This window comes from Berghia stephanieae, chromosome 7 (genome assembly GCF_034508935.2).
Source record: "Berghia stephanieae isolate SIO BIC M18660-M18661 chromosome 7, UCSD_Bste_1.3, whole genome shotgun sequence".
NCBI lineage: Eukaryota > Metazoa > Mollusca > Gastropoda > Nudibranchia > Aeolidiidae > Berghia > Berghia stephanieae.
This window is the reverse complement of record NC_088366.1, coordinates 56,490,089-56,504,610: the sequence shown is the minus strand read 5'-3', so window position 1 is coordinate 56,504,610 and position 14,522 is coordinate 56,490,089. Positions and strand designations below refer to the sequence as shown.

At 35.2% G+C, this 14,522-nt stretch overlaps 1 protein-coding gene across 1 annotated transcript in view; it reads left to right on the top strand.

Moving 5' to 3' along the window:
* The window catches only part of LOC144977536 (integrator complex subunit 8-like), a 28,020-nt gene extending 14,615 nt beyond the window's left edge, over positions 1 to 13,405 (top strand). The window contains exons 15-20 of the mRNA XM_078922856.1: positions 403 to 539; positions 964 to 1,089; positions 1,713 to 1,920; positions 2,424 to 2,533; positions 3,081 to 3,186; positions 4,588 to 13,405. Coding sequence (XP_078778982.1) covers positions 403 to 539; positions 964 to 1,089; positions 1,713 to 1,920; positions 2,424 to 2,533; positions 3,081 to 3,186; positions 4,588 to 5,390 — 1,490 coding nt within the window. The 3' untranslated portion in view covers positions 5,391 to 13,405. The remainder of the gene's footprint in view (positions 1 to 402; positions 540 to 963; positions 1,090 to 1,712; positions 1,921 to 2,423; positions 2,534 to 3,080; positions 3,187 to 4,587) is intronic.
* The last annotated feature ends 1,117 nt before the right edge of the window (positions 13,406 to 14,522 follow it).

Sequence of the window (14,522 nt, the reverse complement as noted above, 5' to 3'; positions counted from 1 at the left end):
GCTGTTGACCAGGGACCCCTTGTATAGCGCTTTGAGCACGTTTAGTGGATATTGCGCTATATAAAAAGCTCAAATATTAAAGCATTGGAAATTATGGATTAAAGGAACACTTCAAAAAGATGAATGGGATTTTACCATTCAGACAGTGAGACATTGATAATAAAAGGGAGAAGACAAGGGATAAGGAACATTAAATGATGTACAGAATATTGAAAATTGACTTTTCTATTAAATGATAGCTTTGTATAATTTCTACCCTTTTTCTGATTTTGAATTCTAAACAAGCTTCAGAAAATGTATATTTTTGTTTGTATTTTTAAAAAAAAAATTATTAGCCAATAATATCTCATTTCCGAAATCAGGTTGAAAAATATTTTGAAAATAATGTTTTATTTGTTTCAGAGTCATCATATAATGTAAGTGATGTTGAAGGCCAACTTTTGGCTGTTTATGACCCAAAACTTATCCGAGATCTTCTTGTCGAGCTTTACGAGAACAGGGGACTGAACGCCATACAGATAATCTCTCTAAATGATAAGGTTAGTGGTGGGGAAAAAAATAAATTTTCTGTTCTATTCGGGTACAGTAATCGCTGGATTCTAGCATACCGAATTCTAGCATACTCTGCAATATGGCACATTGGAGCTGGGTGACCGAATTTTATCTATATGATTAGTCATTACCTCCAATGAGCATTCAGATTTTTCTATTCATAATTAGTGTGTTGAATTTAAACTAATAATTAGTTACTAACAGACAGACTTTTATAGAGGATTTGAAATATTTCGCCCCAAAAAATCTCTTCAGCAATAGATCATACTTTTCTTTTATATCGCTTTCATGTTCACAAACTAATTTTTAAAAGTCACTATGAAAATGAATTTTTGAATTGCGTCTCATTGCTTTTTCCACCACATTTCTTTCTCCCTTCTAATTCACATGTACATATTTATTTTTCCTCAGTGGAAAGTCCCCAAAGAGTTGAAACAACTGCTTGAGTCTGGGGCAGCTGGGGATAAACTGGGAGAGTTTGAACGTATTTATGTTTATGTTCTCATCGCTAAAGCACGCCATTGTATGGACTTACGGGTAATTATCAGACGATTTGATGTCATGTGTGTGTGTGTGTTTTCTTTGTGAGAACTCTTCTCCTCCTCTTCTTCTCCTTCTCCCTCATTTCATTTTCACTTCTTCCTCTTCTTCTTCTTCTTCTTCTTCTTCTTCTTCTTCTTCTTCTTCTTCTTCTTCTTCTTCTTCTTCTTCTTCTTCTTCTTCTTCTTCTTCTTCTTCACCTTCTTCTTCTTCTTCTTCTTCTTCTTCTCTTTCACTTAAACTGACTGTGCCAGCATTGCTTATTTTAAAGATGAAAGAGATATTAAGGTTTTTCCTTAGTGAAACTTGGAGGGTCTTAATATTGGTGTAAATCATAAGACCAGAAGCTGGGTTGTTTTTTAACTAGAATGTGAAAATGAAAAGAGTGAAAATAATTGGCAATTTTAGATGGAAGAATATTAAAACTTTGATATTCTGACAAAATGTTGTCTCCCTAGTTATTTATTTTATCTATATTAATTTGGTATTGGTTTATTGATATCTCTATAAGGTCATTTAATCCCTCTCACAAATATATTATCACAACACCAACCAGTAAGTACTTCATGATTTCTTTTAAAATAATTAATTGTTTGCTTTTACTTTCCTACTGAATTCAGATTTACGAGAGAGCTCGCCAACTGCTGCGTGTGTCCCAGTCCTTGATGACAAACCTTTCCTACGTCATGGCAAAACATATTGGGTGGCAACTACTTCTAGCAGAACTCAGTCAGTTCTCATTCAACGAGATGATCAGTGATGAACTCAGCATGGTAGATCTCACCAAGCAGTCAAAGTCTTGCCTTACTCTCATAAGGCTAGGACAAGGTAATCCTTCACCTTTTTCACTTCAGTATTTTCTTGTGTGTGTTTGTGTGTGTGTGTGTGGGTGGGTGGGAGGGGGAGGGGATAGGGTAGGGCGTTGCATTTGCAGAGTTCATCGAGCATATGTCTGAATGTCGTGCCGAATAATTCATTCTACTTTGGTCATAGACATTTCCCAACTTTATCCAATGTCTCGTTGAAATCTTGAAACAGAGGCTAGCACTAGCATCGTTTATCAAACTGAGGAATCGCAAGGATCTGAGTGAAGCATAGGTAAATCTTGTGACTTTAGGTGTATTTCCTCCCGTTTGTAAGAAAAATAAGTATTAATGTCCAGAATTGGATTTTCATTTTCAATCAAGTTTGTTGTCCAAAAATTGTTTTCTAAATATCCATTTCTGATCTAAAGCTTATAGGAATTTATAACATGGAGTAGTTTTATTTGAATTTTCTATTTCAAAAAAAATCAAAAGGAAGTGAATGGGATTTCCATTTGAATTTTGCAGAAATCAGCCCCGGAATAGAAGTGGTGGAATACTGCAGTGCTTTTCTGTGTAATATTCAAGAATGGCAGTATTTGTCTAACCTTGACAACACAGGAGATGGTTTTATAGAGGTATTTGATATTTGATCTTTTCTTTTGTTTGTTTTTAACGATTATATATTTATACTTACAAGAACAACAGGGTATTTAAAGGTTTTTTGACCTGTGTAACCCTTAGTGACCATGATTTGATATTTATTCATCTTATTATATCCATATGTGAATTTGTTACGTTTATTTTGGAAATCGCTAAATCTTTTTGTCTTTCCTAAACTGTGACAACAAATATGACAAAAACAACCTTTGTTAGAACCATTTGATAAATCAAACAAATTTTATTTGATAGACTTTTTAAACTTATTTTTGTATTAGTCTATGCGTAAGTATTTCTTTTACTGGATGAAAAAGAAATAAAACAAAAAATAGCATCTGTGCCTTCATTGGTATTCTCTTTACTTGATTGCAATGTTGTCATCAACATATATTCTATTAGTTTTTTAAAAAAATTCAGTTATATGCAACCTGGCTTGACTTTTATTAAAAACAATTTAAAGTAGTTACCCACTTGTCATTTCTTTATTGCATAATAATTTCTTCTTTCTTTTACATTATCACTCAGTTTAGTCGCCTGCTTGCATGCCTCATCAAAGACTTAATTGGAAAGAAGAACATCAGAAAGCAGGCCAGAGATCTTTGGGATGCTGTGTTGGGAATATATCAACCTGGTAACTTGTTGATATTATATTTACTAGGGTTTTGGTAGTCGCTGCATTCAGCAATTTAGAAATGAGATGTTCTTTGTTAAATCTTTCTCTTTTCTCTTCATATTCTTCCATGTTTCTTTGTTTGATTGACAAGCCTCTGTTACAACAAGTTACAAGAGTTTAAGGATCAGTAATGTATATGACAGAGCCTGTGTTAACACAATTCAAGTTTCTAGAGCATCGTATGTTTAAATGACAAATTGCATTTATCAACATGATACTAAGCTGGGCTTTAAGGAAGTAATGTTTAATATACAATCCTCTTTAAATAAGTACAAGGGTATTTAAGGAAGATAATGGTTTAATAGACTAAGGCAGTCTGTTCACCAACAACGCATGGTTTCAAACTCAGTAATTTGTAAACTTAGATCAGAGGCCTCTAAAGCTGACCAAACACAGGTTGAAAGGGTGGTGAAGGGAGACAGTTGATGCATTATGCAGACTGTATGAGAGTGTGGCTTAATCACTGAATTCATTTTCTAGACATGCCGTCTGGTTTAAAATGACATATAAAAAAAAATATGAACATTTATGAGGACATGATAACATAAGCTGGGCTTTAGAGGGAAAGGAATAAAAAAAAAAAAATATATATATATATAAAATTCCCTTTATTAATTAGATGGGGGAAATAAGTCTTTATAGGGTATATTCTAAGGGAAGACTGGAATACCCAGGCGTCGGCCGCAGTGCAGTACCGCAAATAGAGCTAGGGCAAGGTGACATGTTCAAGGCCACACAACGCAGTGGGTATTCAAACTCAGTAACTTTTGGGTAAAAAGCAAAGACCGTTCAGCTCAGCCATGCTGCCCCTAAAAGCCTGAAGGCCCAAAACACACGGTGAAAGGATGGTGGAGAAAGGAGAGGAAAGAAATTGGATGGCACCACTTGGCATAGGGCCAAGACTGTAATGAGAGATTTGAGGTTTAAGATTTAAAGATTTATGGAAGATGAAGATCAGATAGAAAACAAGTGGAATTGTTGAATTCTAATATATTTCGTTACACTCAATAGATTACAATGCGAATTATGTATTTTATGTCGCAGGACGGAAAATATAAAATTTTCTTTTGATTAATCGTGAATCACGCTTTATCAATTTTGTTAAAAAATTTTTATTTTTTTTAATGCTCTAATGTGGGAGAAAATATAAATTAAAAAATAGTCACATGATAGTTTTAATGCTGAATTTCACTTTAATTTTTGCCTCAAATCCATAAGCTCAAGACTGCCCAAGAGACAGTAGTTTAAAACAAGAGCAGTCACAAACCAATAAACAATTTAAAATAAAAATCAAAAGTTCTAAACAATGTCTAAAATATGAAATTGATTACTTTTCAATTATTTTTTCTTTTCTCATAGGAAATGCCAAACGTCCCCAGACTACACGTGATAGTGCAATGCGAAGGGACCAGCAGTATGGCATCCTTCCCAGAAATCTCTTCATCAGTTTTGTGCAAAAGATGAAAGAACCCACCGTCTTATCCATACTGATGTCACTATTCGCCAAATTATACAGCATCTTGAAAGACGATATAAGTGGTGAAATCAACACAGATCACATTCATCTCTGGCCTTCCGCTATCAACGTCCCCATCGGTACCATATGTTCCGTTGAAGAAACTCTCAAAATGCTTCTTTCTCACAGTTTAAGGGTCAACCCTACACAACCGTCCTGGCTTCGAACACAGGCCGACATCTACTTCCTGGAAGGCCACTATTCATCCGCCATGAAATTCTACTTGGAAGCCGGTGTAGTAGCAACAGATTTTTTCACGTGTCCCGTCCCTCGTTCCATTTATGACAATTCTGTTTATCGTCGAATGATCAAATGCTCATCTTACCTTCAATGTCACACTCAAGTCGCCGTGTTGTGTCAATTTCTAGATGAAATAGACTACAGCACTGCGCTGAAAGCATTACAAGAACGCAATGTATACGATGCCATGGACGCTTACTACTGTTGTATATGGGATGTGAGTATTTTAGAGTTTCTGGTTCACCTCCACACCAAGAAAGGAGAGATGGATAAGAGACAGGCAGCACTACGAGCTCTGACACAGATGGATATAAATTCTAACAATCCAGACCAAATTCAGAAGAGGGCTATCCATGTCAGGAACACCAAATTCTTACGGGCTTTGGCAAAACAGTATCTCGGATGACGCGTTAATTCAACACTTTATATTCAAGTTTGTATAAAACAATGCAAAGACATAAATTAACTCTGGAACATTCTGGAAGTTAACTATATATTGCTGCTTTTTGTTCACGTTAAATCCGGTTTAAAATATTAATGGGCCATTTAACATACAACACCTCAAGAATTACTCAAATGAAAGTAGTGACTTAAGTGCTTTCTTTCGTTAGCCAGGAGTTCTCAGAATGTAGCACGGTACAAAAGCCATTTGTGAATCGCTCTAAATACCAAATCAAAGGAGTTCATGGCACTGCCTTATACAATGCATGGGCTTCACAACTCCTCGGTTTCCGTTTTGGATATTAGAGAGCACATTTAGATCTGCAAGTTCTTGGATGGACATCATAAGTACTAAAATTTCCAATTGGGATCAACTCTCCTAAAAAAAAAAAATTATTGACTGGCATTTATTGATATAAGAAGTAAAGAAATTTAAACTGCTAGGTATGAATAAATTTTTGGGGAAAAAAATGGGGTTTCATTGCTTTGTATTTGAAATTAGTGTCAGGTATACAGAGAAGCAAACTGTTCGACGGATATAATATTTTAATTTCCTTTTGGATTGTTGTTCAAATGAAGCAACGATTTAGCCGTAGAGAAATCACTGAAAAAAGAAAGATGTCAACATTTTGCCAGGAATCTTGTTTTTTTTTTTTTAAATGACTGATCTCGTTACATTGTACATTTAGGAGTGGAACTGCTAATGACTACAAGGAAAATTGTTCTCTGAATGAGGCAGGTGATTTTAATTTCAAAGTTACAAATGAGTAAAATATATGTGTTTTACATGGTACATTTTAAAAATGGCAATGATAACTTTTGTTATTTTATTAGTGTTATATCGATTATTGTTGTTGTTTTACTCCGATGCACCATTGCCAGATGTAATTTCATTCCAAATTCTGGGTGGGGATCCTGACCTCCCATAGTGGGCAGGGAGGTACATGCTGTGTCTTCTATCCCCCCATACCCATTTTCCAATTGCTTCCTGTCATTGTCTTGGTATGAGATTACTTAGTTTTGTCCTGATCCTTGCCGGAGTTCCTTGGCTGGGAGGGAAACAGTCGAATGTATAGTTATTCTTTTGGGAGATGATATTTTTTTTCTTGTAAATCATCTCTCTGTTATGCATTGTATTATGTTTAGTTTGCATATTATATTATATGATTGGTAAACATTTGAGTGTATTCCTCTTAGTTGGTACATGTGCTTGTGTCTGGATACGACTTTTAGGTGATCTCAAACTAAGTACTTTGACTGTGCTCTTGGAATCTACATCTGTTCCCTATTTGAACCTATTCCCCTTTGTCTTGCCTTTTCTTTTGTGCTTTAATTGTAATTCTAGAACTTTTTACTATCCCGTTTTCTTCCTTTTTACTGGCGCTGATATGACCTTAATGTGTTGCAAGTGCCGTAAAACCCTTAAAAACTAAACTTAAAAAAATTAAACTCATTCCAAATTTTTATCCCAGATCCAAGTGAATCTAGAGTGAACTTTTGAATTTGGCAAAGGTGAATTTTTTTTTTTTTAAAGGAGGAGCAGGAAGTACAATATCTTAACTGCTCTTTAAAAAAACCAACTTATTTCTCCAAGTTAGACTAATATCAACCTGTACAGCAAATTGTTACTTATTATACGACTTGTTTTAGTATCTCCACAAGAGAATTGTTTTTCATCAATTTAATTCTTTGGGTAAAAGTGTAATATACATGTAAAAACTGATAAAAAACATCCCACATATATAAAGGAGAAAAAAATGAGGAGATGGAAGAGAGAGAGAGAGAGAGAGAGAGAGAGAGAGAGAGAGAGAGAGAGAGAGAGCTTCCTTTACTTCTCTATTCTTGCTCTTCATTCATGTTGTTTTGTTTTTTTAAATTTATAATTTATTCCACAATAACATCTAAAAATTCTCATTTTATTCACAGAAATTAAATTCATTCTCTCATCAATGTTGCTCATGATCATAAACTCCATGCATTTATTATATAGAATTAAATGTCTCTTTTTTTTTTGGTGTATTATCTTGTTTAATGTTAGTTTAATTAGTATATTTCTCTGTCTGTAATGCGAAATGCACAATAAAGTTTTCTAGCTCTATGCTTGGATCAGATCTAGATGCCTCGGGTATTTAACGTGAAGTATTTTCTAGGATGGGGCCATTCAGTCTTCTGACCAGGAAAAATAAATTCTCGTTGTCTCCTTACTTTCTGTATTTTGTCTTCAATCTGGATATTTGGTTTTCCCCAGAACCCAGTTGGGTTCCTTCCGCTTGACTTGCGGAAGACAGTAAAGTAGATATACGAGTATGTGGCCCTAAGAGATGACCTTTGTCTTCCCTTGAAAATCATCTCTTTTATTTTGTCAGTTGTTAATAAATATATCAATAATATTAATGAATACAGTATACCTATCCCTCTTAGTTTAGATCCGGTGTCTGTGTTTATTTGGTGAGATTGAATACAGATTAGTTTTACTCTCTACTTTTGTTGTCTTTTTGTTCTCCAACTACTGGATGGAGTTCCTGATCTCCCATCATGTCTTCTGTCCCCTTCTATCTGTTTTCCAACATGCTTTCTGTCTTTGTCTTGGAATGAGATTGCTGGAAGAGAAACAGTCTAATGTATAGTTAGAGTTTTGGGAGATGATGTTTTTTGTCTTGTAAATCATCTCCATGTTATTCACTGTATTATTAATTTTGGTTTCACATATATTATGATTTGTAAATATTTGAGTGTGTTCCTCTTAGTGGGGACCAGTGCCTGTGTCTGGATGAGACAATAAGGTGATCTCAAACTAAGGACACTGACAGTGTGCTCTTAGAATCTACATCTGTTCCCTATTTAAACCAATTCCCCTTTGTCTTACTTTTTCTTGGGTGCTTATTTGTAATTCTAGAACTTTTTACTACCCCATTTTTGTCGTTTTTTCTGGGTGGGGTTCCTGGACTCCCATAGTGGGCAGGGAGACACTTACTGCGTCTTCTATTCCCTTATATCTGTCTTCCAACTCACTGTCTTTGTCTTGGAATGAGATTACTTGGTTTTTTCCTGGACCTGGCCGGATACTCTAGCTGAGAGGGAAACAGTCAAATGTATAGTTAGTTTTGGGAGATGATATTTTTTTCCTTGTAAATCATCTCTCTGTTATGCATTGTATTATGTTTTCTTTATATTATATACAATTTGTAAAACATTTGAGTGTATTCCTTTTAGTGGGAAGTGCTTGTGTCTGGATGAGACTTTTAGTGATCTAAAACGTAGTACTTTGATAGTGTGCTCTTGGAATTTATACCTGTTCCTTATTTGAACCAATTCCCCTTTGTCTTACCTTTTCTTGGTTGCTTTAATTGTAATTCTTGAACTTTTTATATATCCCATTTTCTTCCTTTTTACTGGCGCTGATATGACCTAAATGTGTTGCAAGTGCCCTAAAACCCTTAGAAACAAAACAATTTCTCTGACTAGTCTCTTTTGCCTTGCTTTTTTTTCTCCAGGTCCAGATGTTTATTAAAGCTTACGCTAGATCTATCATTTTTTTTGGCTACCCCATCATCTTTCTTTTGACCTAAAAGTGTCACAAACACTGCGAAGCATCCAAAAACTAATAAAAAAATACCTATTCTTGGCTTGACAGAAAAGTTAGACGCATGCACCTTTGAAGTTTATTAAGATGAAAATATTCTTGTATCCAACATCATATTATGACAATAAATGGCATATTCTCATTATGTTATGTACAACAGCTGATAAATCGTGCATCACACTCCATCCATCATACATCAAATCATCCCTGGTTGCGAGAATATTGTCAAAGACCTTGTGTTCAGATCTTCGTCTGTTTCAGTCATGCTAAAGACTACCGACATTTCGTTTTAGAATCAGCTGCATCAGCAAGACAATCAAGATTTGATTTTTTAAAAAATCTAATGTAATTAATAACTCTCTTTACTCTTTTAACACTGCCACATTAGTTGCTTTAGATTTATATAAGAATTTTAAAAAGTGTGCATGAAACAGTGTCAGCAGTTTGAGGTTCGATCCTCAGAAAAGGCAGGCAGATTTTTTTGGATTTTTTTTTTTTTTTTTTTGCTTTATCTAGCACCGTTTCATACACACACCCATGCCTGCTCCCTAATATATATTGAAAATGTACATGTTTTAATAAGGTCCTACCTGGGTGGAGATCCTGACCTCCCATAGTGGGCACGGAGGTACATGCTGTGTCTTCTATCCCCCCATACCCGTTTTCCAATTGTTTCCTGTCATTGTCTTGGAATGAGATTACTTAGTTTTGTCCTGACCCTTGTCGGAGTTCCTTGGCTGGGAGGGAAACAGTCGAATGTATAGTTATAGTAGTTTTGGGAGATGATATTTTTTTCCTTGTATATCATCTCTGTTATGCATTGTATTATGTTTAGTTTACATATTATATTATATGATTTGTAAACATTTGACTGTATTCCGCTTAGTTGGGACCTGTGCTTGTGTCTGGATGAGACTTTTAGGTGATCTCAAACTAAGTACTTTGGTGGTGTGCTCTTGGAATCTACATCTGTTCCCTATTTGAACCAATTCCCCTTTGTCTCACCTTTTCTTTTGTGCTTTAATTGTAACTCTAGAACTTTTTACTATCCCAGCGGGTGGTTGGATGGGAGCATCACCCTTGAATCATATACCTATGATGTTCGCATGGGTGTACGATCCGATAGTGATGTCGTTTCTTCTTCTCTTTACTAGCCTATCCTGCTTCTTTGGTTTGTGATTGTATTTTTGACAGGGGATATTTTTTTTCTGTAAATCTTCTGCCTGTTTATTCTTGGTTATTTATAATTTAGCTTATGATATCTTTAGGTTATGATTTTGATTTACATTTGTACTATTTTTGTTAGATTGCTTGTTTTTTTGTTTCAGCGGTCTCTCATATAACCTCAATTGTGTTGGAAGAGACCTAAAGCAACAAACAAAAATTTTACTATCCCATTTTCTTCGTTTTTACTGGCGCTAATATGACTTAATGTGTTGCAAGCGCCATAAAACGCTTAAAAAACAAAAACAAAAACAGAAGAGGCGGGAACATTTTTTGGGAATTTTTTTTTTTTTTTTTGCTTTATCTAGATCCGTTTCATACACACACCCATACCTGCTCCCTAATTTATATTGAAAATGTACATGTTATAATAAGGTCCTACAGATGAAGTCATTACAAGAGATATGTGACCAATCGTCTCTAAATGGTATTATGTCTGGATGAACTTCAAATAATTTAATTTTAAGCCGAAAAGATGAAATTTCAGTTAATATAAATGAGTGGGGAGAGTGAGTTTTGTTACTTAAACTTTGAGAAAAAAAAATTAAATTTTAAAAAATTCAGATGTTTTGACTCTAAATGAAATTTACTTAATTATTCCGAGATAATATACCACATTGACGTGTTGGGTCACAATTTATATCAATTATCCATATTGATGTTTTTCTCTCATTGTGTCCTCATAGTCTTACTGGGTTTTTTAATTTTTTGTTTTTTTTAGGTACCTTTATTTGTTATTCTATAATTTTTTGGCTTTCCCATTTTCTTCCTTTTTACTAGCGCTAATATGAGCTAAATGTGTTTGCAAGCCCTGTAAAACTCTTAAAAGATTTTTAAACAACATACCCTGGGTGGGGTTCCTACCTCCCATAGCGGGCAGGGAGGTACTTGCGGTGTCTTCTATCCCCTCTTATGTTTTTCAATTGCTTTCTGTCTTTGTCTTGGAATGAGATTGCTTGGTTTTGTCCTGACCTTGGTCGGAGTCCTTGGCTGAGAGGGAAACAGTCGAATGTATAGTTATAGTTTTAGGAGATGATATTTTTTTTCCTTGTAAATCATCTCTCTGTTAATGAATACTAAGCGGCCAGAAGCTGTAGACGGTGTTAAGTATTGTGGAATGGGGTGACTAAAGTCAGTTGATGATAGTCTTGAATCTTTCAGTGCTGAGGCTATATTCGCATTTCCGTCACAAAATGGCTGACACCTGATTGATGCAGCATGAGAATGACAAGCTAAGACAAAGCGAATTCGGTGCAAAATCTCAATTAAAATAACCCCTAGGGCCAGTTGAATGTTCTGATGAAAGAAATTATACCATTGGTTCAATTTACAGTACTTTTTTTGTAAAAAGCAGGATTGGATTACATTATTATTTTTGCCTTTCAAGACCGGTCGCACTGTGTAGCCATTGGCCAGTAGAACAGATTCTGCTCTGGCTGCACAGCGCTGAAAGAGTTAATCTTAAATCACCGTTTAACATCTTTATAAGGTATATCTTGACAATTGGATTCAATAGTATATCACGTCGCCCAGATGGCGGCCATCGTGGTTCTTAACAAAGAAAATCGGTACTTTTTATTCTTCATGCTGGTTAGAACTTTTCATATATCTTGTGATCAGAATGTGTAAAAGTCAAAACATGATCAGATTTATGTTTTTTTTCCCCTTTGGATACGCTTTTATGTTCGTCTGAGAAATATTACATAAGAGTAAGAGCGTCCGCCATTGTTCCGATAGTTTAGAGCCAGTTACTAAGTTACCATGCGTCATTACGAGGGAAGTGATGTTACGACTGTTGAAGCGTATTAAATAACCTCTCCAGTGTTCTTTTTCTAAATTATGGGGAATGTTGAAATCTAACGCTGTCAAGTACATTTTATCATGTTTGTTTAATAGTTTTCCATATGTGGGGCATATTTGGGGGCTGGTCTTAGTCACCCCATTCCTGACCTCTCATAGTGGGCAGGGAGGCACTGAATGTTTTCCAACATGCTTCCTGTCTTTGTCTTTTAATGAGATTACTTGGTTTTGTCCAGATACCCGAGCAGGGAGGGAGACCCAAATGTATAGTTAGAGTTTTGGGAGATGATATTTGTTTTCTTGTAAATCATCTCTCTGTTATGCATGTATTGTTTTGTTTACATATTATATGTGATTTGTAAACATTTGAGTGTATCCCTGTTAGTTGGAACCTTTTCTTTGATGCTTTAATTGTCATTCTAACTGGGTGGGGTTCCTGACCTCCCATAGCGGGCAGGGAGGTACATACTGTGTCTGCTATCCCCTTATATCTGTTTTCCAACATGCTTTCTGTCTTTGTCTTGGAATGAGATTACTTGGTTTTGTCCTGGCTCTGGCCGGAATCCTGGCTGGGAGGGAAACAGTCAAATGCATAGTTATTGTTTTGGGAGATGATATTTTTTTCCTTGTAAATCATCTCTCTGCTATGTATTATTATTTTTATTTTGAATGTATAATGTAAGCATTTGAGTGTATTCCTCTTTGTTGGATTTTGTGCTTGTGTCTGGATGAGACTTGTAGGTGATTTCAAACTAAGTACATTGGTGGTATGCTCTTGGAATTTACATCTGATCCCTATTTGTTCTCAGTTCCCCTTTGTCTTACTTTTTCTTGGTTGCTTTAATTGTAATTCTAGAACATTTTACTATCCCATTTTCTTCCTTTTTACTGGCGCTGATATAACCTAAATGAATGTGTTGTAAGCGCCGTAAAACCCTTAAAAACATAAAACTTAAAGCATATGTTATATTAAATTGTAAAATTATCAGAGTAAATTGAATTTACGAGTTATACGTAAAGAAGATAGATGAATTTGACTATTGACAAACATAACTTATTATTGGTACTTTTCAATTTCAATTAAATTTTTACTTTCAGTTAAAGATGGTTTCTAACACTTCATTTTTCTATTTCTTGAACTGTCGCTCCAAAATTATAAATTGATCATAATAACATTGTTTAGCCATAAATCTTTATATGCATGAATAACGGCGACCATTGTAAACTTTCATTCTGTGGTTGTACAAAGGGTATGATGAGTCTGAATGCCTTAATTACAATGTTGATTTGTTTTTTTTACTTTGTTGAATATTGCAATTTGTGTACATGACATTATGAAAATCCAAATCAATAAAGAAATGTTTATTTGTTTACTAAATTGTTTTTAGAGGTTTCACAGTACTACTAAGTTATTTCAGCACCAGTAAAAAGGAAGATGATTTAGTGGAAAAGCTTAGATAGATCTGAAGTTAAAAACACCAAAGAAACAGCAAGGAAAATTTTTAATCTTTGTACTTTTTATTAGTATTATGTGCAGAGTTTTAACAAGTTTACAATGTAAAACCTTACAAACTGTGGAGTGAACCTCGACAATATTGTGGGTGGGGTTCCTGACCTCCCATAGTGGGCAGGGAGGTACTTACTGTGTCTTCTATCCCCTATATCTGTTTTCAAACTTGCTTTCTGTCTTTGTCTTGGCATGAGATTTCTTGGTTTTGTCCTGGCCCCGGCATGTTGGCCTTACTGAGAGGGAAACAGTCAAATGCATAATTGTTATGGGAGATGATATTTTTTTCCTTGTAAATCATCTCTCTGTTATATATTATTATATTTGTTATTTTTAATGTATAATGAAATGTAAGCATTTGAGTGTATTTCTCTTTGTTGGATCTTGTGCTTGTGTCGAGGTGATCCCAGACTAAGTACATTGATGGTATTCTCTTGAAATCTACATCTGATCCCTATTTGTTCCCAGTTCCCCTTTGTCTTCCTTTTTCTTGGGTGCTTTAATTGTAATTCTAGAACTTTTTACTATCCCATTTTCTTCCTTTTTACTGGCGCTGATATAACCTTAACGTGTTGCAAGCGCCGTAAAACCCTTAAAAACAAAAACAACCTGAATGTGTTGCAAGCGCCGTAAAACCCTTAAAAACAAACAAAACCGACAATTTTGGAGGTTTTCACAAGAAGAAGACAAAGGGGACTGGTTCAAATAGAAAACAATATTCCACGAGCAATCCACCACTGTGCCTATTTTGGCAATACGGCTATTTGGTCTTGTGGTATGACACTCGCTTTTGGATCAGAAGGTCCTGGGTTTGAACCCCGTTCAGCGCATAGTTGGGTCCTTGGGAAAGGCTCCTTACTCACATTCTGTCACTGTACTCAGGTGTGAAATGAGTACCTGGCCGTTAACAGCGTTGTGTCTGTGAAAAAATTATAATATCGCCTAACAGGTGTTATGTCCTGTCCTACATGTTAAGTGTTGCT